The 27,487-nt window shown below is 40.7% G+C and overlaps 1 protein-coding gene across 1 annotated transcript in view; it reads left to right on the top strand.

The window, feature by feature from the left end:
- GALNT7 (polypeptide N-acetylgalactosaminyltransferase 7) overlaps positions 1–27,487 on the top strand; it is a gene marked incomplete at its 5' end in the record, with an annotated part of 68,778 nt that overhangs the window by 28,901 nt on the left and 12,390 nt on the right. Inside the window, 6 exons of the mRNA XM_084203799.1 lie at positions 2,037–2,491; positions 16,932–17,098; positions 23,337–23,467; positions 23,701–23,780; positions 25,566–25,748; positions 25,869–26,051. Of these exons, the coding sequence (XP_084059925.1) occupies positions 2,037–2,491; positions 16,932–17,098; positions 23,337–23,467; positions 23,701–23,780; positions 25,566–25,748; positions 25,869–26,051 (1,199 nt within the window). The remainder of the gene's footprint in view (positions 1–2,036; positions 2,492–16,931; positions 17,099–23,336; positions 23,468–23,700; positions 23,781–25,565; positions 25,749–25,868; positions 26,052–27,487) is intronic.

Below are 27,487 nucleotides of genomic sequence, written 5' to 3'. Positions count from 1 at the left end.
AGTGTGAGATGATGCTCTCTTCAAAAGTCCTCTCAGGGCTTTATTTAGATCCATGACAGCCTTTGACTTTCTTGCAAAATATGCCTTTTCACATGCCCTTAAACTTGCCTTTTCTAACACTGACTTTTGAGTTCCTGAAAAAAAGGATGATGGAAGAACAGAATAATGTAACACTTCTGCGTGTTGTATGTCCTCCCCGTTTAAACTATAACAGAGAGCTCAGAATGTTTCTTGAATAAACTCCTTATTTTGAATTGGAGCCAGTCTGACTCCCACTGTTACCATGTTAACCTAGAAATATCATATACTGCATTTTTCTTAATTTCTGAAGGTTTTTTACGTGGAATGATGTAAGGAAAATAGTGTGTGATGTAGTAGGAAGTATTATGTGGTTTAATTGAACATGGACATGAGTCAGCATTGTAACCCTTGTTGCAGTAAAGGCAGAGTGCATAATGGGTGGATGCCCTAGAAAGAGCTTAGCTGTTTGGAGCTCTGTGTGCTTTTTCCTCCCACACTACCCCAACACAGGAGAGATGTTCACAGATGCAGAGAACTTAGCAAAGACCTGCTAGGGAGGCTGGGTTTGGCTGGGAGAAAAGTCTAATGGGGAATCTAATTGCATCTTTCACCCTAAAAAAGTAAAGTCGCAGAGCAAGTGGAAATAAAATCTTCTGAGGAGTGCAGACTGAGAGGACAAGGTGCAATATGAGAAACTTCTACTGAGGTGTGAGGGAAAAAGCCTTCACTGGGTCAAGCAACTGGAGCAGGTTGTCCTGAGAAACTGGACAAAGGGATGTCTGAGAAACCCCACCTCACTGTGAACCTGCCTTTGGCAGGTTTGAATTGGTGACATCCTTCTGATCTCAAAATTTGGTTTGATTCTGAGACATTGCTAAAATGCATGCTGTTTTCTGCAGGTTTCTGAATGATCTAACATTTGTCCTGCTTAAAAATAAACAATTTTAGCAGGATATCTGAACCTTCAGCAACATTTCCCTGTCATTCTCTTGGACAGTAGTATTGGAAAAAGTTGTGATTGTGTGTTTTGGAGTGCTTTCATGGGTGGTGCTGTTGTGTTCTGGAGACTTCACACTCAGACACTTCAAAGCCTTTCTGTCTAGTGTCTTCCAAAATCACCCACCCTTGTTCTAACCCCACCAGCCTCACTGATCACTGAAAGTGCTGAGCAGTTTTCAAAATGCCAGCCCTGCTTCTCAGTGAGAACTTCAAATCTCTTGGTGTGGAGAGAGGGAGGAGTGTGGTAAAATTGTTTTAAACAGGGATGCAGGAGATGCCAGCGGCTGTGGCGGTTCTCTTCAGCGCCAGCACTGCCTCCCCAGGCAGGTCTGCCTGCTGTCCCCAGTGCCATCAGTGTCACCTCCCAGCTGTAAATAAGCTGTTGCAGCAGAGGGAGGAGCTGGGTGGGAGTGAGCTGGGGGAGCAGGGCTGTGTGTGGAGGGCAGGGATGGTATGTGGCTCCCACCGATGCGTGTGCCGCGTTACTCCAGGTTACAGCACTCTTTCCCAGCTGAGGCTGGTTTCTAGCCAGCTGGTTTCTTCTGAGGTTTCCAGTAACCACTGAGACCCTGCAGAGGTCTGAGCCATAGCAGCCTCAGAAACGCCCCTGTCCAACAGTGGGACCAAGGATGCCATGCTGTGGACTGTGGCGCTGTTTGCCTCCATGTCATCTTCTCCTCCATAAAATGCTCTGCCAGTGCCCCTTGCACATTGGTTTGAACTACAGCTCAAACTGCATTCAGGTGAATGTGTCCTGCGTGGGTATTTGGTCTTGGGGAATTCTTTGGGCATTTGGTCATTTTCAGAACCAGCTCACCAAGGTAAGTGGGGACAACAGCTGGTGATGTTCTCCAGCAGTCAGTAGCTTCAGTAAAACGTGTTCACTGAACCCCTCAACAATCCTCTCCATACTTGCTCAACATATATTTAGTACCAGCTCTTAGTGCACTAAGCTACTGAATGTAAATAAAGGATCATCAATTGATACGGTCTGCTGTTTCTCTGTGTGTATATAGGATGACAAAGAAGCCAACAGACCCCTGCCAAACAAAGGAGACCATGGACTAGGAAATGAGAAATTCAAACCTGTGGTACCTTGGCCTCATGTTGAAGGTGTGGAAGTGGACTTGGAATCCATTCGAAGGAAAAATAAGGCCAAAAATGAACTAAATCAGCATGGTGTTGATAACAAGCAGCAGAACGTCCTCCAGAGGCAGTATCTCACATTCAAACCTCAGACATTTGTATACCCAGACCCTGTGTTACGACCTGGAGTCCTTGGGAATTTTGAACCCAAAGAGCCTGAGCCTCATGGAGTTGTTGGTGGCCCTGGAGAGGAGGCGAAGCCATATGTCTTGGGACCAGATTACAAGGAATCTGTTCAAGCCAGCATTAAGGAGTTTGGGTTCAACATGGTGGCGAGCGATATGATCTCGCTGGACCGGAGCGTTAATGACTTGCGTCAAGAAGAGTAAGCAAACCTTCTGTTTCCTTTGGGTTCCGTGTTCGTGGGATCCCGTTATTTGCTTTCCATATATCTGAATTGACACTTCAAATATTATTTATTAGGCCACTCAAGGCTTCTTGTACTGAAGGCATGAATGCTGTACTATACCACGTTTCCATATATTCTTCTTAATGTTGCAATTATTCCTTCCATGAATACTTAAGCTGTAGTGATTTATCTCTGAAGTAATCTGTTTCAGTGTCAAATTGCATGTATTACCATCTTCCATGTCTAGCGATAGTCTTCACTGTCATATCTTTTCTTAGTCCATGACTTCTTAAGATGTGTCTTTAAAAGGAAGGATTATCTTTATTAGATATCCCTCTGCTAGTTAGTTTATTCAGTTTTGATTTACCCTGATGCCTCTAAAATGGAGCATAAATAGAGAACAGAAAGAAATACTGTTCTCTTTAAAACACTGCCTGTTTACCTGCAGTAACAGAAGTATGGATCTCCCATAGTTAGTGATGGTTGGAATAGTCTTCCAACAGTTTCTGATAGCATTCTAAAGAAGAAAGCAGTCTTTAAAAAAACATTTATTTACTTGCTGAAAAGGTGTCTAATTTGTTGTGGGAAAATTCTGGAAAGTTACTAACATTTGCTCAGGAGTTACTAACAGGTTTACATAGTCTATTCTGAATTTTGATATATGTTGAAGGCAATTTTGCTCTCAGGTTAATCTGCATTTGGTATAATTTTCATTGTGAAATATCAGTTAGGGATGGGTTTCTGAGCAAATTGGTTTAATGGCAGGATATTTTTTAGTCTGTTTTTTGCTTGGGGTTTTGTGGGCAGTGTATGAAGTTAGATTTGATGCTAAGTACTTTGCAGTTTGCACTTCCCCCTCATCCCCAGCAAATGGGCTATGCTGATCCCAGGACTGGGTGCCAGTCTCTGGGCTGTATGTTTCCAGCTGTGGTAAATAATCTGTTGGTGGTTCATTGACTGGTTACTGGGGCTCTGCTCTGGCCTTTATGGTGGGTGTTTTTTTCCTTCTGCAAGGTAGGAGAGAGCAGGCCAGCTGTGGGTCTGACTCATACCCATGCATGTGCAGCTGCTTGAATTTGCTTTGTGGTGTGCACTCCCTGAAAGCAAACGAAGCACACGGAGCACAGCATTTCACTTTACTTTGTGCTGTGTTCCTCAGGTGACTGACTAAAGGTTTCCACTTCCTGGCAGTCAGAGGAGAGGACCATGCCTATCTGCTGTTGGTGGCAAGGAAGTGCCAGCTGTCCTGGGGGTTCACTTTGCTTTTCTTTCTTTGCTGTGCTCAGAAATTGGTCCCTCTTACTAAAGAGATTTTTCTGAAAGATAAGGAATGTTCTGGGTAACCTGTGTGGGTCAGCATTTTCTTTTTGGGAGGTTTTTCCTTAGACACTGCTGCCATTGCTGAAGCGTTTCTTCCCCCTGTAAGGACAGCAAATCAGAGGGGGCAACATGACACATGCAGGTGGGGCTGGGCTGCCTCTGCCCAGGTGAGTTCTGGCAGCAGAACTCAAGTACTCCTTCCCCTTCATTTTTAGGTGAAGGGCATCAGACAACCTGTGGTATCTCTCAGATAGTTCCACACCTGCAGGTTCCTGAAGTGTTTTTGATGTGATCTCAGAATTTGTCTTGTGTTCTGAAGGACATTAATAAATAGATATTCCCAGAAATGATTAAATACTTTGAGGAAGAGGAGGGACAGCCATGAAAAGATGAATTTTAGAAACTGTTTCCTTCAAGCACAGTTGCTGATAAGCCTTTGTGAGCTGAAATCAGTTAGGTTTTAGTATTTAATGATTTCATGTTCTAAGCAAGCAAACAAAACAGCATAAAAAAACAACATGAACAAAAGGTATTTTTCAGACAACATTATATTCCTTACTATATGTATTGAGTACTTGGGATGCTTGCAATTGCCTAAGTAGGCTGCAGGTTTATAGCTTCTGCCTGTCTCCTGGGAGCAGAAGAGAGGGGAAGCAGAGTGAGATTGGCTGATACTGCTCTGTGCTTTCAGGCTCCCACATGCTGACTTTTCTGCTCTCCCTGATACCAGAGAGAAATGCAGCAAAAGGTGGCAGATTACCTATTGGATGCACCATTTGTTTTCCTCCCACTGATCTATTGAAAAAGTCATTTGTGGCTGGTAAGGCCACTCAGCATTCACTCGAATCCTGCCAAAGAACAATACAGTAATTTTTTGTTGTTGCTGTTAATAGTGAGTTGGCATTGCTAATTGAGGAAGATCTTTCTGGGAAATACTGAATTATTGGTTCATAGATAGGTAGAGCTCCCTTCAGCCCTCTCTTTCTTCAAGCGTCAGAATTTTGAAGCGTTACCCGGTGCAGTCAGGTTTGTTCAGTGAAGTATGCCAAATGCTTTCCAGGCTGTGCTAGCAAGAGTGAAATAGTGCTGCAAGAACTGTCTCTCTCAGCTTAAAAGCCATATAGCCTCAGGGCTTGTCCCTGCTGCAGGGAGAGGAGGAAAGAAATGCCAATAAAGGGAGATTCAATTCTGCTATGCTTGGATTTGACTTTGTAGCCTGACATGTTGCCAGGATGATTTGCCAGCTGCCTTTATTGATTCAGTAGGAACTTTGCTGGTGATTCTGGGCAGTCTCAGCTGCTGTAAAAAGCCTTAATTCTTGCTGTATCCCGTCGGGAGGAATGACACTAGATGGTGTGTTCAAGTTTTTTGTCAGGTACATGAGACTATTTCCATTTTGCCAGTACCACATACTCTTGGCTGAAGGATATTAATATATTTCAGTGTTGATGCCCAGCACTTGTGTTGACATACAGCAAGTCATAAGTTCTGGTAAAAAATCAAGAATGTATGGGGATATGTATAAGTCAGTGTACAAAATTTAGAAGATGGCTCATCTCACTGCACTCTGTCAGCACTCTGCAAGAGGGCCAGGGGGAACATAGACTAGATTAGTAGAGAAATACCTGTTTTCCACCTTATTTCTAGCAGCAAAGAAGTAGAGCAGGCTTAGCAGGCCCTGTCTAAACCTCTGTACAAGAAACTTTTTTTCTTTAAACTTGGTAATTTTTACCTCTTTTGGATCTATTTTAATCATCCTGATAAGTGGCAGACCCTTAAGAGCAGTCATTTCTACTGGATTTTACACATTATCCCTACTTCCTAGCAGACCTGCAATAAAATAATTGTTAACTTTTGGGAAGAAGGATATTGATTTAATTGCTCTCTGCTTTTTGTGTTCAGGAGTCTGCACAGAGGTAGAGCTGAAGTAAAAATAGAGTGATAAATTTTCTGGATTATTTTGGATCCAAGATAAATACACTGTGCTAAGGAAATGAAAGGGGACCTACCTTTGAGGGTGAATACTGTCAGGTAACAAGGATGTCCTCTCAAAAACAACACCCAAGAGATAACTGGAGAATTGTTGCTAGGAATAAGAAGAATTGAGATGTTTAACCAGTATAATGCTCCACTTGCCCAGAGTATTTTAAAATAAAATTTACTTTTAAAAATTCATCTGTACTGGGTCTGACTGGTGATTGTTCCTCTTGACAACTTTAGCTCTGGCCAAAAACATATGCTGGTGAGAAAACATACAAGAATGGATAAGCGTCATTCCTGGCAACCAGTGCACTGGGGCACTGCAGCCAAAAATTGCAACAGGGTTGTCATGCTTCAGAGACCTCTTTCTGTGCACAGACTTGTCTTTTGAATGCATTTGTAGTCTTGAAATTAATGACATCCTGAGTCAGTGACTGCAGAATGTGGTGCTTGTTTTAACCTCTTCTCCCAGATACAAATACTGTTATGTGCCTCTGTGACTCTGTGCCCTGTGATATGGGAATATCAGAGATTGCTCCATGAAGTTCCTATATCAATGTTTCATGTTCCATCCTTATTATTCCTGCTATTTCATTTCCCTTTTCATTAACTCTGATCTAAAATTCTGACAGACCTATCCACATTTGAGTCCAAGATTTTTTAAACTTTTTTTTTCCCAGTGGTAATGCAGAGTTTAGGATCTGTCACTGAGTCTGTGCACTGAGTGGTCTAACACTCCATATGCAATCATTCCCACTTGCACCGAGCTCTCCTGCTGGCCCATTTCCTTGCTAACATTATAGAATTATTCTGCAGCTGTTTATAGTCATTTTAATTGCAACTACCAGGACCTTTCCTATTGTTCAGCAGTGACCTGGAAGAAGAGGTGGAGTGCTTAGCTCCCAGCACAGTTCTGCTGCTAAAGTCACAAACTTGCTTACAATTTGGAATTAATAGACTTCAGCAGTTACTAGCCTAAGAGATCTGCCATAGTTTGGTGAAGAACTATACCTGTAAAGAAAACAAAGAACCTCATCAAATGCTTTGGAAATTCAGTTACTGTATTAATAGCTTCACTCATGTCCACAAAATTTTTGATTTCTTTAAAAGATGGTAATATTTTTCTGTGGCCTGGCTTTTTTTCCACAAAAGCTGTGTCTATGGTCAACTAATTTTGTTATTTATTACTAGCTTCTATTCAGCACAAAAGTCAGACTTAGTGGTCTGCAATTCTTTAGAACCCCAGAACCCTTTGATAAAAATTGGTGTTGTGTGTTCCTCTGTTTGTTTAAGACTGGAGTCAGCAGTACAGTACAAGAGTTTGTTAATTCATGTTGCATTGTTTAGGAAATACTGGGTTTATTTAAAAAAAGGCAGTAAGGCTATTCATGGCAGAAAATTCCCGTAGAAGCTATCATGCAGATTATCTGAAGACAGGACTATTTAGTAAGAAGTATCACTGTGTACTTGCCCTTTATTTTATTCTCTTCTCAGGGTATCTGGTGTTGGGCACCGCTGAGAGTTCAATGGAAATACTTAATTTAGATTTCCTGCTTCTGAAGTGGTCTCTTTTCATTTTGGTCATGTATCAGCCCAACAGACTTTCTGGCAGGCATCCTACTTCTGGTGTTTGAAAAAAATATTTCAATAGCAGCTTTCATACTTCAGTAAGCTATTTCTCCAACTTGGGTTTTGGGGGTTTGGTGGTTTTTTTGGTTTTTTTAACTCTACCTCTTTATTTACATGCACTTAGCTTGAATTAAGACTCATTTCTGTTTCTCTTGTTTGGACACCATCCTGTGTATTTAAAGAATGTATGTCTTACTGCTAACAGCATCTGGTTTTTAATCACGCTGTCTTTCCCTTCTTCACAGTTCCTCTTTTCAAGAGGAGGTGTCTCCTGCCTGTGTCTTCTGTCCTGTCAGATGCTCTGATTCTTCCACACACATCATGATTCTTCCACACACAGATGCTGAGTCTTTCTTGGACATCCAGTACTTCTGTGTGGTTCTATTGATGGCTTCCCTTTGTCCTTATGCTGAACAATCCCTGGCACATCACATCTAGACTCTAGTAAACTGGCTCAGATTTATTCTGACAGAAAGCAGTCCTTGATGGATTAAAGTTAACTAAAGTTAACTGTCAGTTCCAAAAATTGCACCCGGTGCTAATGAAATCAAGGTCATAGTTTCCTGGATCCTGCTTCTTGAAGGTGGGCAAGAATTTGTTTTGGTCAGTCCTCAGGAACCACTGTCCAGCACCAGGACCTTGTAAATATGGTAGAGCATGATCTCACAATGACATCACAAACTCCTTTGGTGCCCTCTGGTGCCATCCATCCAGTCCCATGGACTTGTGCTGTGTGTATCCCATTTGCTGTGATATGTCCAGGCAAGTGGTCCCTGCCTCTCCTCTGTGGTGGATATTCTTCCTCTCCTGCAGGCTGTCCCTAGACTCAGGGACTTGGGAGGTGTGACAGCAAACAGTCAAGGAAGTCAGATGTTGAGTTTCTCAGTCTTTTATGTGTCCTTTGACACAAAATTTCATCTCTTTTACAGTTAAACTCCTGTTTTCTTTAGTCTGTCTTTAGCCTTTCTTTAGCCTACAAGCTCTTCTCATTGCCCTTTCCATCTTATGGATTTCAACTCTACAAAGCTTTGCCTTTAATGCTCTCTCCATGGGCTCAGGCAATATTTCTGTACTCCTTCTAGGTAGCCAGTCCATGCCTCTACCTTCCCTAGTCTACCCTCTGAAGTTCTGGGTGCAGCCAGGAGGGTTTTCTGCCATGCCTGTTTGACTTAGTGCATGTGGGAATGGACGGCTCCTGTGTTTTGGGGAGGTTATCCTCAAAGATGCCATTCCTGGGCCCTTTTTGACAAAGTAATGGTGCCCAAAATCGTTAACTTCCTATGGCAGATATAAGGAGACATGTAAATAATGCATGGAAGAGTCAAAAGGGGAGAGAAAGCTGCCTGATGGACAAAATCACTGATGAGCACAGATGTAGAGCTCTGAGAAGAGGCTGTTTAGTGTAGGGCTCACAGGAGCTACACCTGGTTACACAAGACCAAAGCAGTGCAAGATCTTCCAAGGAATCTGTATTCAGTATTTCTAAAAAATACCTATCTAGGATGCATTAGTTGCAGTACCCTGTTTTTATATTTCTAAAAGCACTGAGAATCAATGTAGATTTTCCTTTTTGAAGTCCACTTTCACAGTAGAGCACTCCTGTCCACACCTGCCATGTCCATTCCTGTATTTTGCTGGTTGGAGACGTGCTTATTGCACTTTTGAAGTCAAGAACCATTTTCTTACAGTATATTTTAAGTGATGCACTGTGAAACTCCCCGTTTCTCCTCTTAACAAACTTGCACTGCTGTAGAGCCCTTAAGCCAGGGATGTTTGTAGTGCTGATCAGATTTCATGCCAGGGTAATTAACTGTGCTGGCTGAAAGAAAGGATTAAAGCTCAACATGCTTTGCTCAGGCTTGATATGCTGTTGTTATCCAACCCATGGAAGACTTGCTTACAATTTATTCTTTCTGACCCAGAAGGTTTTAGTCTTATGACTTTATTTAAGCTAGATTTTTTTTTTTGACAGCTTCATTTGACAGGTGTTGAAGGAATTTTATCTGGAATAGTTTGACTGGGAGAGGAAACATCATTAATGTTTATGGCATGAGACAAATTAATCTCCTCCTGGATTTTTTTTCAGTATGACAATAAATAACTGCTGTCTACTCATCAGAGCGAGTTAGAATTTCAGCTGCATCACCCACACACATCTGTCAGTATGATTGTGGCAGAATAAATATTTTTAAGTGTTTTTTCCTTCTGTGAATTATCCAGTTTGAGTTTTCCTTTATAAGGACATTGTTGCTGTTACAGGGCATAGCCCCTGGGCCATACAAATTTGTACTTGAATAATTGGATCTGTTGCCACAGGTCACCTTTGACTTCAAACAGAGCAACTGGCAATGAGCTTTTGTTGAAAAACCTGATTAGGTAACTCTTCATTGCTTGAGTACAATGTTGTGTGCATACAGAAAGGCATTTTTGGACAACTGTTTTTGCAGTTCATTTTATAAAGCAAAAGGAAATGAGAATTGGCTTGTTTTTTAAAATTGCACATGTAGTTTTGAAGGGTGTTTGTGTTATTTTCAATTATTTTTTGCATTAAAAAAAGGAGGGAATTCTTGCCAAAAAATAGATTTCTAACTTGAGTAAGAATGCATGCATGCAGAGCTGTGTGACAGTAAGGCAGAGCTGTTAGTAAAGATATTTTTTCTATCATAGTTTGATAGTGCCAACCTGGACCCTTTTTATGGTCCAGAATGTTGAATGGTATAGATTGTTAGCGCTAGACTGGAGTTAAAAAAAAACCAAAATCTTTAGGTTTAACTAATTACTCTGTATGAAGTAAGGCAGATGAGTCTTAGCTCCTCATTAGAAATGGACAGTCCTATTACTCTGGGCAAATAACATGAATTTAATATGTTCTCTTACAGTAAGTAGTTACTCGTCCAGTCAATCTTGCTGTAGCTAAGAAGATTGAATACAAAGGCTCTGGAGTGGAGCCTGCTTTCTTCAGGAATGTGATTAGTTCCCTAATTATAGCACTTTACAAATTACATATTTGATACTCTTACAAGAAAAAGGATTTCAGTAATTACTTTTGGTATCTATATCACTGGAAACGAAACATAGGACTTGGTTTAATTTCACATGGTACCCTGGGAAAATCTTTTATTCCAATGCCACATAATACGCTGGAACTGTTCTGTAACAAAGAAAACTAGTTCTATAATGTGCACATAAATTTTTGTGCACCTCAGTGAGAGCTGGAGTCAAGAATCAGGTGAATTATAGTGGTCATACTAAATCAGGAAGGCTAGCTTTGCACTGCAGATTATCAGCTGCCTTACTGCTGGCAAGACTCCTGAAGGGAGAAAAAAAATGGTGTTTAAATTGTAATTAGGCATGTATTGTGAGAGCATCTCATGTGGTCAGGAAGGATTTAAATTCCAGGCATTCGCCTTAAAGCAAAACCCAGCATTTTCTGTTAACATTTCAGGTCCCAGTAATGAAAACTACAGAGAAAATGGATCCTTTGTCTCTTTAGTGTTGGCTGCTAGCATTTTGAGGGAGAAATAATTCACCCAAAGAGTACGAAGAGGTTGACAGAGGCACCAGGTGTGTTATCTGTAGTTGGATTTACTTACCTCCCTGTGTGTGCATCTGAAATGAGATGACCAAGCTCTGAACATGACCTCTTACTCAACAAAAACATATATATAGCACAGCACCTGGAGTATATTTAAATTCTGACTTAGACCTTGACTTCAGTGGAAGGGCAGAGGAGAGTGGGAGCGATTTCCTGAAGCTGTTTGTGTAACCCTCCAGGTGCCAACCTGCAGCATAGAAATTCTGGGGCACATGGAGGAATCATTTTGTCAGATGAGTTGCAACCTGAATGTGAAACTAAAAAATGAAATGCACTTCTTATGCTCTGTCTTGTTGCTGTTAACCAGAGTGTACTGTGCTAGAGCATTCAAATAAATACACATGATACATAATGCAGTCCAGATGAGCATGGGTAGGAACTTCAAGGTTCAATATCTGATGAGCAAGGCTTGGTGGGAATACAGTATTTCTGTGAGACTGAGCTCACTGCCTCAAGTTCCATTCTAGCTGTTTATTACATTGGGTAAAGCGTGTAAAACTTTGATAAACCCAAAATTAGGCACAGCCTCCCTGCAATACCCACAGGGTGTCACTGGAGTGCAGAAGGCCTCGAGAGCTGGGAGGTCTTCTTCCCTTTAAACCAAAACAGGGAAGCAGAGGGCTTTTGCTCCATCTCCTTCTATGAAAATTTCCCCTTCCCTAAGGAAAAGATTTTATTTTAGCCACGTAGGTACCCCAGCTTTCCTGCCCTGTGTTGGTCATTGCTTCCGTTTTTCAGTGTTGGACAAGTGATAGTATGGGCAAGAATCTTGTGATTAGAAAAATTGCAAAGGTGATTCCTTTCATTCTCTTGCTATCCCTGATGTTGGGTTTCTATGCAAACCTTGCCCTGCATTTGGTCTTGATGCTTTCAGAGGTGCAGTAGATACAGCTTTTGATTCCAAGGGCACTAACAGTAGAATGTAGTCACATAGCCTCACAAGTTACTTCAGGAATGGAAATGGGCAAAGCTTGTAGCTATTGTAAAAATAGCAAATGCTGTTTCAGCATAGGTTTAAGCTGTTTGGTAGTGTGTAATAAAGGTTTTGCTGCTGTCTGCTGAAGGGAAAAAAAATTATTCAGCTGATCAATCTGTCCTTCTTGAATCGTCTGTTTGCTTCTCTTTCAGAAGCCCTGTTTTATTATAGCCACTGCTGTAATCTCATTTTGCTGTTGCTGATGCACAAAAATGCCCCACAAGGCATCACAGGTAACAAATCCAGTATTAGCATTAGATTTACTTAGTTGTGTCCTAACAAAGAAATTCTGTGATCTGTTTCTGTCTATCCTGTCTACTCAAGACTTAGGCAATGATCCCTCTGACTTGCAGGTGTTAAGCAGCCAGTCTCAGCTATGACCTTGGTGATGTCAGCCATACAGATGAGCAAACAGTTGAAGGTGTTTTATGAAAAAAAATTGCCATCCATCTTCCTAGGGGTTAGATTCAGTTCACTATAGTAGTCTTAATAAGTTGGGGATTTAAAATAGCAAGTAGCCCTGAATTCAGTATTAAAAGTATGTAAACATCTTGCTGTCAGCTGGATGCCTGACTCCTTGTTAAGATAAGAATGGGACTTACTAGAAAAGAAAACTGAAAATGAAAGCAGATCTCCTAACTTACTTTTGGGATTTTCTTGTGCCGGACTCTTTCGAAGAGTTGAGGAAAATGCATGTTCTGTAAAGCAGTTATAATAGGTGATAATACAACTGTGAATTTCATACCACTTTAAACATGAAATAAAATTTAAAATACAATTTAAAATTGTCAACAGTTCTATATTAATGGAGAAGAAAACTTCCCTTTTTTAATGTTGGTTATGATTTCAGGATAAATAATAAATTGAGACCTTCAGCTTGTACTGATTCAGGTCCTTCATCTTGCAACAGCTGATTAGCTTCTCAGGAGCTTCTTTGGCTACTGGAGTGATTACAGGAATGTGATGCCAGTTGCCTGCCCTCTTGGAAGAATCTGTGCTGGTACATTTTGCTCTTAGCACACAAGTACAGTGCTTTAAAATCCAGAGGGTACTGATGAGTCCTTGGTACGTGCAGGTGCAAGTTAGAGAGCTGATAGGAGGAAAATAGTATCAGGATGGAGAATCATGATCCACAGTCATGATACTCTTACTTCTTCTGAAGCTTAGGTGATGATATGCTGGCACAGTCAGAGGTTCAGCATGGCAGGAGAATCACTTCTATTGGCTCAAAATCTTAAATTGCCCTCTAAGTATCTATCTGATGGGGCTCACCTTTAAATTGCTGTCAAGGCTCTCTCCTTTTTCAGCTGTTGCATTTTTGTTGGTGCTTTGATTACTCTTCCAGGAAAAGCAGACTCCACCTCTGGCTTTTTTTAAGCCTGAGGAAATTTGAGTCTGTATCTGCATCTTCAGTGGTAGCTAACAGGGAGCCTGAATGGCCATCCCAGCCTTGGACCGTGTACTCACGATCACGACATCCTAAGAGCAAGCCAATGAATAGAGTACCAAGCTGTAAGAGCAGAAATTTCCTCAAGCCAAGGAGCACTCCAGCCCAGGTTCTCAGCTTCTTGTGCAGAGGGTCTCCTGTGGCAGCACTCCTCTCTGCCCTGGCTGGTGCAGTTTGTGATTGAGGGATAAGGGATCCTGGTGTGGCACAGGCTGCAGCAGAGCTGATCCCTCCAGGGGTGGAGAGGGAGTAGAACTAATTCACATCCTAAGTATGCAGGCTAATAGACAGAAAAACATTACTCACCGTGTCTCAATTAGATCACAGCTGTGCCTTCTGAAGGGTTCTCTCTCGCTTCAGGGGTGAGTCAGTCCTGTTTTTCCCCAGCAGTGCCAGCGCTGATTGCGGAATGGAAACTTTTTATTCGTGGACTGATCTGAAGGTGTTGTTTCCTTTCACCCATGAGTTCCCCTAGGAAAGGGCACACAAACAGAGCAGCTCTTCCCTGCAGCGCTGCCCAGGGAAGCCCTTTGTACATCTGGGCATGCTTGTTCCTCTTTCCTGTGCAATAACTCTTTACAGGGCTCAGGAAAGGTGATGTGAAGTGTCTAGAGACAAGCCCGGCTTAAGGACGCTGCCTTGTCATTCCTGCATATCTGCTGCAGTGTGCCATCTCCTCATCTCTATCAGTAAGAATTCTAAATACCTTTTTTAAGTGGTTTTGTTTACTAATTTGGTTCACAGCTTGTTGCCACAGCTGACCTGCAGGCTATACCTGAAAGAGCTACTGTGTGGGCAGGGGATGAACCTAGAGGTTGAAACATTTAAATCCTCTTTGTCACAGACCATTCTATACTTTGAATCTGCTTGTGCCAGTTTTCAATAGCTTGAAGCTTTTGCCTAAACATTCATATCTACTTTACTCTCTCTTTTTAAAATGAAGAGTGTTCCTGGAAATTCAGGCATATTTTTTTTCCTTTTTTGGTGCCTAAAATGCACAGGGAAACCCGTACTGTAAAAAATCCAGCTTCAAACAGAAGGAAGGTGCATTTGTCGTTTCTTGGTATGTGGTTTGCCAACCACTGGATGTCAGTGCTGCTCCACTGAGGAAAGGCTCCACTGAGGAAAGCTTTGCCTGCTTCCTTCCCTGAAGATGTGAAGGAAATTAGGCTACTGGCTTTTGTCACTCAAATGCCTCAGCAACATTCACATCTCTTGAAAAAAACAGCCACAGAGATTAAAACATTTATTAATTGCACATATCTAAAACAACTACTTTATTTCAAACCTCTAATTCTCAATTCCAGATGAGGAAGAAGATTGTGCACAGGAATTACTGCAGTCTGTCAGAGTTTATGGGCTTGGTGAGTCGGTCTGTGGGCTGTCTAATAAGTGAAATAAAGTGTCTGGAAAAAGCTGGAAGCATGATGTTACTACAGATATAAATGTAGTGCTTCACTGCTTGCAAATGGCACATTTAGCAACACCCGATTTGAGGAGATTCAAGTTGGCTATGTAGCAAAAAGCCTGTCTAGACCTCTGGGTTTATGTTTCAAAACTATATTAAATTTTTGTGGAAGTGGAAGAAATAAGCAACCAAAAGATTTATGTTCTTTTTCAAGGTTTTCTTTGTTTTTGTCCTTGTAGTCAGTCTGAAACATTGTAGCTGTCCCTCTCCATTTATTCAGAAATAAGCAAAAAAGTTTCCTAGCTAAACAGCAGCAGGTGCAGGTCCGGAGCACAGGGCAAGCTGCATCAGCTCCTGCCTTCTCCTTTAAAACAAAAGTGCTATTCTGCCACCTTTTATGTGGAGCTCTTGAGTGGCATTCAGCTGGTATGCTGGTTTTTTTGAACCTATAACACCCTGCTTCCCACCTTTTAACATAACCACCAAAACCACCACCATAACGTAATCACCAAAATGAATACTGAGCACATATGTGTGAAGCAACCTATAAATCTGTTATAAATCTGTTATTAAACATATTAAATCTTCCTTTTACACAGCTTACTTAACACACCTAGGGAGGGTATCCATTTTATCTCTGCAGATGCTGAGTGAGTTGTTGACAGCTCAGATGCTTGTGCTACCAGTGTTAGTACTGCAACCTGTAATCAGCTGGAATCTTTGGGAGGGATCTGTGGAAGGAAGGCATCCATGGCCTGAACCTTTTAAACAGCCAGTCTAGCACTTTTTTATTGGTAACTGTGATTAGCTGCAGCTGCTTCAGGCATAAAAACTATCGAGCTGAGGGATTTTAGTCAGCAGTTTGTACTTTTAGAGATTGTGCTGTTTCAGAGGTTGTTTACAGCACACCTAAGAAACAAAATGCCTTCTTCGGTAAAATTTTGTTATAGTCTGTTTTGATTCTGTAATTTTCTTCTTCCACAGAAACAAAATTAATAGTATATTTCTATGAATGTTTTTTATTTTCTGTGAGGTGAGAAATGCATATTGATGCATTGAGAAGTGAAATGTATCCTTCACTAGAGAAACTCTTTAGATACCCATGGATCTGTTATGTGAGTTCTTTCTGTGTTTAACTGAATGTAGTTTCAGAAACTCCAGTGATCTCTGATGATTAAGGTAATTCTTTTCAAAAGCAGCAATGTTTCTGTGCACTTAAGCTTTTTATTGTATAAAGAGAACTATAACTAGGGAGGTTTGTGCATCTGTATGTTTAGAAGTTTTTATTTTTCACTTATAATTTCTTAATACGTGATAGCTATCCTGGAAAAGTCAGAATCTCTCTAGCTCAGACTTTATTTGCTGAAAGATTAAAAAAGGAAGGATTTTTCCCATTGAAATCAAAAGTGCTATGTCTCTATGTTCAGTGATAGGAATATATTATTAGGATATAATATTATATATATAGGATATAATATAGTAATATATCAGGATGTATTATTATAGTTGGAAAAGGGGCTAGTGATCATGTAGGGAAGCTTCCAGTTAAGGAAATACCTAGACTGCTTGTAGGGAGTGAATAGTCTCACTTAGTGGTGCAGTTGGGGAAATGGACATTACAATTGCAAATTAAACCCATTGTTGATAAGTGTGATTTAGGAGTATTGAAACTGTGGAAGGTATTGGAAGTACTCACATTGCTTGTTTCTAAATCATCTCTGACCCCTCAGGAAAAAAGACCTGAGTCGTCTGCACTATTTTTGTTTGGTTTTTTTAATCTCCCTCTTTTCCTGTATTTTTTTTCCCTATGTGTCATATCTTTCAAGGAAGGAGCCCACTGAAAATGGACCACGGCTGAAGCTTGTGCTTGACAGTGTACTTTTCTTTTTTTTATTATTTGTATCTGCATCTGTGATGCACTTAAGCTATATTACCTTTTATAATCTGTCTCTCTTAACTCTCAAGGATAGCTGTCAGTGAAGATTTCATTTGCTCGAGGATGCTGTTAAGCAGTTCTGTAACAGACAGTGTGAGCACTAATAAAATCCACTCTTTTTGCAGATGCAAATACTGGCATTATGATGACAACCTGCTCACCTCCAGCGTTGTCATCGTGTTCCACAATGAAGGGTGGTCCACGCTCATGAGGACAGTCCACAGTGTCATCAAGAGAACACCAAGAAAATACTTGGCAGAAATTGTTCTCATCGATGATTTTAGCAACAAAGGTACATTTGGGATATTAACACGGTCCTTACAGAAAAGGATTTTTTTTTTTCCTGAAATAGTTTTCTTTTCATTTTTTGCCTGCCATGGTTTGAGTTGACTAATGGGAGAAAAGATTGCTTCTTCACAGTCCTTTGAGTTCTCTACAGTTTTGGGTACTATGCAGAAGAAAGCTGGCATAGCTAGTATCTCCTAGCTCTTGTGAAAACAGGTAGTTTGAAGAGTATCAAAGGGGTTAAGCCTGTTAGGAGTAACAGGCTTCCTTTATTGCATGAAGGAATACAGATGTCTCTTTTTTTAACTATGCTAAAAACCTACCTAGGCTATCAAATTATTCAGATTAATTTTCAATATCTTTTTAATTTCTAACATCCTTTTTTAATTAAACATCACATTAAGCTGCTTATTGTTTCTTAGTGAGGGGAGGAAGCTTTTAAGAATTTGAATATGCTTTAATTTCTGCCTTTCTTTGAGTCCTGCCAATGTAAGTCCAGAGATTTTCTCCTTCCTTTGTAATTTACATTCTGATCTTGGTTTATTGTCAGGATGCATGTACTTGCACTTGTCTTATAGATGTAAGCTTACACTGTTTTGGTTTTTTTCTTTCATTATGGTATTGTCAGCGTTAATGCCATACAGGGCTGCATAAGAGAGGAGCTGAAAGTGGTCTCCTAGAGAAATAAGCTGATTGAGACAGGGGAAAACAGACTGGTTTTCAACCTTAAACAAGTTTCAAAATAGTGCATCAAAGCTGCTTTTTCTGAGCAGCTAAGGTTTTGTTGCAGCATGGTTCTTGGAGAGATATTGACAGAGAAAAAGAGGAGACGTGTAAATAAAAATATGATTCTGTGTGGGATGACAGTCTCTTCCAGACAGTGTTGGTGATGGCTGTGAGCAAAGGCAAGTTTGGTCAGTGGCACAGGATACCCTCATCTTTGTTTTCACATGAATTGTGTAGTGGCATAACAAACAGATGACTGTTCTGAAACTCTCCTTTTTATTAAATTATCTGGGCTTCTTCCAGTTCCAGAGCTGTTTTATATGGGTGTATTCACTACAAATTTTTAAAATTATCTCATCACATAGCTGAGATAGCCTTTTTGGAGTATTAACCACTATTAAAAATAGTTATTGTGTGTTATTTTTTGCATCATACCTGTAGATAGGTAGGTATCATTTTGTTTGTTTTCACAGGAGAGGGCAAGTTACCTGTATTATAAACTTGACTACATTTGGCTTAGTCTAATAAAGATACTGAATGCTAAATTATAGTCTTTTGTATCCTTTAACAGCTGTGGAGAATTTGGCTTAGATATACACACATGCTATAAACCAAAAATATCTTCTCTCCTAAGGGATATAATTTTAATAATTCAGTCAGCAGACATAGGCTGTGTTTTAGCTTTTCAGCTAGGATCGTAGCTTTCCTTCAGAGCTGTTCAAGGACTGACTTTATAAAGTAACTGTGACACTGATTGTGTCTAGAATACTTACCAGATCTTTTACTAATGATAGGTCTCAATATTTGGGTTTCACATGACTTGTAGCTGACTCTGTGCTATGTATATGTAGTTCATGGATTGAGTTTGTCTGGCATAGAACTTGCACTATTTTTCCAATATATGACATTTGTTAAACAAAAGCAGTATTTTTAAAGATTTTTTTTTCCTAGTGCAGAACTTTTTTGCTTTCTGCTCATAAATGAATGGTTAGCAGACACAGCTAGCCTGCACCTAAGATCCAGCAGACCCTTGACTCTATATTTCTCACATTTCAGTTTCCCAGATAACTTTCTTAAATCAGAAAATTCAATAAAGAAAGCTCAAGGTGCAGTTTTCTCAGGTATGGGTGGCTGGTAAGACAAGCATGGACTGGAATTACTCTGAACACCTCTCTGCAATTGCACTAGTTCACCATAATAATTCTTCAAATTGCTTTAGGCTATTACTTGGTAAATATAATTAACTTAATTACATTAGTTCAGTTTATGTTCTAGATGAAAAATGGCCAAGAGAGCAGAATCTTGCTCTACCTCTTTCTCCTTAGAGAGAAGGATGAACCAGTATGGGCTGCAAAGCGTGCCAGGCTACCTGAAGAGTTCTCCAGTTGTTAGGAGAGCTGCAAAAACACAAACACTCTTAATCACAGCAGAGCTGCTGGTAGCTTTTTGCTTTTTCAGCCAGAAGAAAAGTCATGCTGACAGCACAGATACAGGATTTTCTTCTTCCCCACCTGCTTTCAGGCTGCACACTTCATGTCTGCCTTTCCACCCGGCAGACCGCCTTACGCTCTCGGAGCCCGCTGCTGAGTGACACGTGCTGGGCTGGGGGGATGTTTGCTCATTCTCAGAGTGGCTCTCCTTATTTCTTAGCTGCCACCCTCTTGTGTGGCATGAGATTAAAGTGGGGCACAGCAGTTGCAAACACTTCCAAAGGCTGGCTCCTAAAAAGCCCTGCCTGTCCTTCCTTCCGAGAAATCCTGTTTCATCAGAAGGGAGTCACAGCTGCATAGAAGCTTATATATGTTGTGTCTGACAGGGAGGAGCAGTTGCAATGCTTGGAAAGTGGCCTTTTCATCATAATTCTTAATATAAAGTCGGTTGGGAGCAGTACTTTTGCTGAATGACACTCTTTCCTTAATCTCTCTTGCAAACAGCAGGGTTTGACTGTGAAGAACTGTGCAGAGATATGTGCTGATTGCTACTCTGGTGTTTTTTCTTTGTCAGAGCACAAAGAGAACAGTAACAAGAAGATTGCCAAGCTAATTGAATGATTCTATCTCCATTTTCTATGGAGATCTCTGTATTAATTCATGTTAGAGTCCAAGAAATGTTGCAGCAATTTCTACCACAGTGTCAATGAGGCCAGGCTGTTACATAGGGGTTTGGGGTTTTTTTTCCCATTTTTTCTTCTATTCTCAATAGAAGCAGTTTATTCTTCTGTGAATGCCAGCTGTGTGAAGGAAACAGCTGTTCTGGAAGGGCAATGAGAAGTCATAAAACTGTATTTTCTAAAGCTTCCTACAATTACAGTTGTGTGTATAGGTCTCTGGCACTTGTTATGTATTTGGGCCCCAGCTTGCTTGTTTTCTGGAGCACAGAGGCCAATATCTCAGCTGGAACTGCTTTTGTAGCCTGTGCATCTGTAAAGAGAGGCTGTGAGGTAAAAAATACCAGTGTTCCTAGTAGCATTTAAAGGCTTTGTCTAGCTTTTGTGTTTACTCACATGTTCTTTATTGTTACCTGTGTTTCCAACTGATGCAGCATCCCCTGAGAGAACCAAAGGGGAAGTAATGAGCATGGGCAGGCAGCAGGATTTTTATTAACCCGTGTAGTGGTGCTTGCCATGGGGAAACTGAAGCAGTAATCAGTGCTGGTGTTGGAGCTGAGAGCCCACCTTAACAGTGTCACAGCCCAGGGTGCTCACAGGCAGGAGGCAGCTGCTCTAGGGAGCACTTCTGACACCATTTTTCAAGTTCTCAGACTGCTGTCCATGAGTTGAGGGGGAAAAAGCCTGCTTTCCTCCTCCTTCTCCCCCTTTGTGATCTGCAGTGCCTAAGATCCTCTGGAGAAACCCTGTGTTTTTAAAAGACACTGATTCATGCTTTAATCATGCACTTGGACATGAGAGAGGAGCTCAAACAGGGGAAAGCCAGATTGGTGATTATAATATTTTGAAAGGTAAAATGTACATTTTTGAACAAAAACCAGATTGCTGTAAGGCTGTTGACAGATGACATAAATACACATTCTAGGTGAACAAAATTTAATGCTGGCCAAACAATATTTTTGACTGTAAAAGTATCAGGATTTTTTACACCACTGTCATGCAGGCTTTGTAGTATGGGAAGGAGGAAAATTTCAGCTTTCCTGTGGGAAACAGCACTTGCTGCTAACCCTGGCATGGTTTCAGATAATGGACTGCAAAGTCCTGAGACTTGTACTGTAGAAAAGCTTTACACAATCAATATGACAGGTTTTTACAGCTCCCTGTGAGCCTGACATAGTTGAACATTTGATAAGTAAAACATTTGGCTTCATAGGCAGGAGAGCTGGAAATAACTTCAGGTTTTAAATCTTTAAAACATTCCTGACAGTCCTTCTGTAACACATACTTGGAATTTGCAGCATAAATAATGGTGTGGTATAAAGATTCTCTTAGTACCACTTCAGTATGACCTCAAAACTCTGTTGAATTTATCCTATAAAAATTTATATCACAGCTATCAAATAATATATTCTCTATTTATTACACGGCATGTTCTTCTATACAGCATATGTGATAAAATTGTTCGTTCTCTAGTTTGACATGTGTGTAACCTTGAAGTTTTCCTAATGCACAAGGATTTACAAAAGAAATTTTAGATGTGTGTGGGAAAGGAGAATACATAAAACTTGGTTGAGAAAACTTTTTCTTTTGTAAAGGTGGAAAGGAAGGATAATAAGAGTATCAAAAGATAGTGATTTCAAAAGATTGTTCTTTGGTGGAATTGCTGAATTTTCAGTATTGGAAACTTCATTTCCAAGAAACACCATTTCCTTTTCAACTACATGTAGCTTTTTTTCAAACTATTTTTTTTAACATTGCTGACAAGAGTACAAAACATACTGAAACATAAGTTGTGGAAGTCTCCAGAATTCATCATTTTCACTCAGCTTGCAGGAGGTGTTTCTGCTGAAGTAACCTGATGACATGCTGCTGCTGAAAGGGACATCCTCCTCTGCATTCCCCCCATCCTGTTAGATCATTAGCACTATGCCTTAGGATTTTAGCCTTTATATTTTTCAAATCCTGGACTGCATTAGTGCATAACTCTAAACTCCATATGAAGTGTTAGTTACCTGTCTTCACATTTTGGTCCAGCAAAACAATCCCTCTGGGCCTGAGATTCAAGGGCACCTTACAGCCTCAGGCCCCAGAAAGTACAAACAGAAGTGAGTTGGGGAGGAGCAAACTGGGGGAATATGACTTCATCACCTGAGGCTGTAACTGGAGGATTAACCCCTGGTCTGTAAATGGACCAAACTTATATCTGTCCGGAAAACTCGTCACCATCATCCATCCTGAGCCTAGCCTTTCTTGGAGGCTTGGCCTGCCCAAGGTGTATCTATTGAAGGCATTCAATAATAAAGTGGGTATTCAATAAATACCCACTGTAAGTCTTGCCTAGCCTCTGTTCCAGGCAGCCTCTCCAAGGCATCAGGCACAGGAATAGTGGCAATCAGCCCCTGGGAGCTGGTGCAAAGCAAAGCAGTGCGTGGATGCCTCAGCTGTGGATTAGGTGACTTATTGTGGTTCCCGACTGAGAGAAACTGGAGCTGTAGGCAATTCTTTTGAGCCTTTGAGTACAAAAATAGATTTTTAACAAACACCAGTAGCTAAATCAGCACCGCCACAAACAGCAGGCGCCTGATTACCAGCCTTTCTAGCTTTGTGAGTCTTCTCAGCAGAATCATCTGGGCAAAAATGCTAAGCAGCATTAGGATCCTTTTCTCAAACTGTGTGGCAGGTTTCCAGAGGAGTTTGGCCCAGACAAATACAAATCTGCAAATACAAATCTGAAACCATTTAAGCATAGCTCATCTTGATTCTCATGTGGTTACTCATCCTTTTACTGATGGAAGTCCCTTTGGCTAAAGGTTTGTTGTCTCCTCAGTATGATGCACTTCTGGCCCTCCAATTATTCTCATTAATTTCATTAGAAGATCATTGTAAGACCTCCACAAGAGGGAACAGGTCCAGATGAAGGAGGGCAATAATTTGAGCAGGGTGAGATTCTGCCTCAGGTTTCCAGATTATTAATACAGAAAATTTTGTGAGGGTGACAGTAAAGGGAAGGGAAGGGAAAGGGAAGGGAAATGTTTAACTGAAAAGCGGTGCCTTCAGCTGTAATGGAACATCATCTGATGAGGAAGGACGGTGTGCTGAAGTGTAGGTGCTTCTCTGCCTGCTTGGAATAGAGATGAAAAGCTGAAAGCCACTCTGATCTGTAGAGGGGACTGTGGGCTGTCTGCCCAGCTCCCTGTGGCGTGGCCAGCCCCTTCAGCTGCCCTTTCTTCAGATGTGCCAGGCACAAACCTGGGCCACGAGCTCAGGGGTCTTCATCTCCTTGGCTGTAGTGCTTGTGAGTAGTTGAATTAAAGGTTCTTGTACATGCCTGTAGATATTTTTGGCTTATATTAAGAGAATAAAACTCTTCATTATTAAACCTCCCCAATTTTTTTCCTTTGTTGTCTGATAGCACACTTACAAGAGAGGCTGGATGACTACATAAAGCAGTGGAATGGCCTTGTAAAGGTCTTTCGAAATGAGAGGAGAGAAGGTTTGATCCAAGCTAGAAGCATTGGAGCCCAGAAGGCTAAACTTGGACAGGTAGGAGCCAATTCACTCACAAGTCTTTTTTTTCTTTTTTTGGGGTAAAGCTTGTGGTGGCTTCAATAGACACATGGAAATTATTGGTATTGTTTTAAGAAGATATTAATTTTACTCATTGAATCTTCATTTTCTTGTTTATAATATGAATGTATCTCAATGTAAGTAAGCTTAATTAAGTAACGATGTTGTATACAGAAATGTAAGTTACTTTTTTTTGTTTTCTTTCAAAGGTTTTGGTTTACCTAGATGCCCATTGTGAGGTGGGAATTAATTGGTATGCACCACTTATAGCTCCTATATCTAAGGACAGGTATGTTCTCCTGTTACTTCCAGTGTCTGGCCTTTTAGAAAGTAAAAGTCACAGTAATAATCCTCACTTTTCAAACTGCAGTCTATATGTTTTATATCTGTATCAAACTACAATATTTTCCATATGATGATTATATTATCTCCCAGCATAAAAGATACATAATGAGGAAGGAATATAGTAAGGGAAATTAATCTCCAGGCAGTTTATTTTAATAGGCATACTGAATATTTTGTCTAGTGTAGATTATATGTAACTCTTGCCTTTTACAATGATCTCAGGCACTGATATTGAAATGTTCTAGCTGAATAAGAAGCATGATTGAACAAAATAACAAAAACTGTGGCTTTTGGTAGAGAAAAAGTAGCAATAAATGTTTTGATTTAATGGGAGTTTAAAGCCCCTGTGATCTCAAGAGTTTATAACGTTCTCATCTTTGCTCTTGATGCATGGTCTTATTTGTTTCCCCTGAAGTGCTTTGGAGCACTGTCTGCAGCAGAGTGAGGCCAGGCTCGAGCTGTCTGTGCCACAGACCCAGGCTCTTGCTGGGAGTCTGTGGGGTGGCAGAGGAGAGACATCCCCTGGGCTTTCACTCCTTCCAGCTGTTGAAATGCTGTCGTTGCTCTGTGCTACTGCACTCTTGGCCTGTGGGGTCAGTGGTATGTGTGTTTAGGAAACCATGTACAGGATTAAACTCTTTAATCCCATAAAATAGCTCCTTAATCCTAAAAACTATTTGTAAACCTGCCGTGCTGCCAGAATTCTCTTGAAGAACTTGGGTTTGTGTGTTTTAAAGGCTGTAACTCAACCAAGACAGGATACTAGAGAGGAGATGGAAATTCTTGTGTGAGTGTGTATTACTGTTTCACACAACAAATCTGGTGAGAAGAGGGGGTTTCAGAGGCATTCTCCAGCACTGCCCACTGAGGGGAAGGCTGCAGGATGATGACCAGAGATGCTGAGACACACAGTGCCAGCAGACAGTGCTTGGCAGCCTCCTTCCATGCCCTGGTACCCAAGGTGCAGTTTGCTGCTGCTTCTGCCCCAAAGAAGGGCATGGTGTTAACATGTCTCTTCCCCCCGCCTTTTCTATCTCTTGGAGCTTCATTTGAAAAGGTGGAAGTGCTCCAGCCTGGGTCACTGGGAAACTCATTTGAAATATGTGGGGACAAAACCCACATAATGTCTTTTCCTTGGTGATATTGTGTGTGATAGATCACAATGAGGAGAGTATTACAAATCAAACAGGAAGAATTCTACTGAAAACTGCTTCCAGGAGAGCACTAGTAATGTTTTGTTATCCTTAGAACTTGGTGGGTTTGGAGGGCATTTGAATAAGACAGTATTATGAAAATCTGTGTTAACACTAGTAAAAGCTAAGTGTTTATCACACTTGTTGACAGCTAAGATCTGATATGAATAGAAATTACAGGAAATAACAGTACTGTGAGAACCCTGGCCCCATGAGGGCTCCTCTGTTGCCTCCAGCAGTGCTTTATTACAAGACTGGTATCAAGAAGTCCACATAAAGAAAAATGTACTGATAAACCAATTGATATATTAGCATCTCAGACCTAGCTTTTCTGCTTTCAGAACATCTTAAAACAATGTAAAGAAAAGACCATCTATTTTTTTCTTCTAATGGGGCTTCATTGTTTTAATAGTGTTTACAAGTGACTTTATATACAGTGCTCTATAAACTTAATTAATGGCGTAAATTTCAGATTAGACAGATTGCTCTTCTGAAATTGTATTTTGCTCTTTCTTTCCCTTCTATAAATGTTTCAGAACTACATGTACTGTACCTCTAATAGATTACATAGATGGGAATGATTATTCCATTGAGCCACAACAAGGTGGGGATGAAGATGGTTTTGCCAGAGGGGCCTGGGACTGGAGTTTGCTATGGAAACGAATTCCGTTAAGCCACAAGGAAAAGTCCAAACGAAAACATAAAACTGAGCCTTATCGGTAAAGAGAGCTGTTTACCTACTGTGAATCCTAAGGAATGATTGTCTAAACCCTGTCGTTTTTCCCTCCCCCCTCTCTCCCCACGGACCCGGGCGCGCCCCGCCCTGCCCTGCCCTGCAGAACCACATGCACGGTGCCGCTAATAGATGTCATAGATGGCAACTCTTTTAAGATTGTGCCGCAAGGGGGTGGTGACGAAGATGGGTTTGCTAGAGGAGCGTGGGATTGGAGTATGCTATGGAAGAGGGTTCCCTTGACCAAGAGAGAGAAGGAGAGCAGAAAGACAAAAACTGAACCGTATCGGTAATCACTAAATCACTTACCCGTTGCTTTTTTTTTTCTGAAGTCAATATTGATCCACTAAAACCTGCATGTACTTCTAGCCTGAGCACCTTCACGTTTCTAACCACACTAGCTGCTTTGTTTAGTCAGACCTGTTTGCCACAACTGACTGTTGGCTCAAAATATCTTTTGCTACCTTGTGCTGCCTCTCTGTTCCTGCTCTTGTGTGGTTGATAGGGTGCGCGTTAGAATTTCTGGGTTCTGTTTGGCAAACTAAAATATTATACAATTGTATATTTCCCTTTGTGGCCAGGGAAAAAATTAGCTGTGATTTTTTTTTCAAGTGCTGTTGGAAACAACAGTGCTTTTTAACCGTTTGGTTTGAAATAATGAGCATGCTGGAAGTATTTCTGATAGATGGTAATGCATAAAATCTGCAGCCTGCTGTCATGGCCTGATGCATGCATACAGCTGGAGGATTATGCATGTGTATCAAAAAAAAATCCCTTTTGTCATATATCTGCCACTTGCTTCACAATGGATCACATCTGACAAAGAAGCATACTGTTTAAGGATCTTGGCTAGATATTTCCTAAGAATTTTAATATAATACACATAACAATAAAAAAAAAAGAAGGAAGAAAGATAAAAACAGCACCTTTTATTGTGGGAAAACTCCAATCATTTTCATGGAATTTCTGCCTTTTTCTTATGCTTTGTAGTGGGGTATGTTTTCTTCCCAGAAAACAAAAACTGCCTAGAAACCCTAGCTTAGAAACTGCGGTTTCTGGATGGCTTTTCAATACTGGGAGACTGTGGTTCTGCTGGTTTTTTATTACTTTCCCCTTCACACTTAACTAATCGTGTTGCTACATTTGAAAGCAATCTTCACATCTTCAGAATCTGTTGTCTTCTATTGCTTCTATATATGATTTAAACATTGTAAGAACTGATGTTGGTAGCTCCCTATTCCCCACCCATGATTGTTCTTTGCTAAAATGGCAACACATGCAAGCAAGTTATGAAGCTTTGATCTGTTTTGAATACAGTTTAAATAATACCATTTTCTGATGAGGCTGTCCACATTGGAACTTTAATATTCACGTAGAGGGGGATAAACTATTTCAAACCTTGCTGTAGTGTTCTGTGTTTACCATCCAAACAGGTCTTAAAATCGTTTAAACTGTTCCCAGAAACACAGAACACATGTTCTCAGAATGTTTTAAAAGATGACTTTATTTTTAATAATACCTTCAGATTTACAATGTTTCCTTTAAAAAGAGACATGCCCTGCATCTGTTTGTCTCTAGGCTGTGTGCATTTTCTTGCAGCAATACCAAGGCAAGTAAGACCAAGTAAAAGTCTTGCTGAAACCACAGCAAGGATTGCTTAGCTTAAAAAGAAAACAAAAAGATCCTCAACAGCTTAAAGCGTCGAGGCAACGTTTTTGTAACGTG

The sequence above is a fragment of the Fringilla coelebs genome, assembly GCF_963513975.1.
Source record: "Fringilla coelebs genome assembly, chromosome: 4".
Classification (NCBI taxonomy): Eukaryota; Metazoa; Chordata; class Aves; order Passeriformes; family Fringillidae; genus Fringilla; species Fringilla coelebs.
Note: the sequence above shows the minus strand (reverse complement) of the source record. Positions and strands in the feature narration are given on the sequence as shown.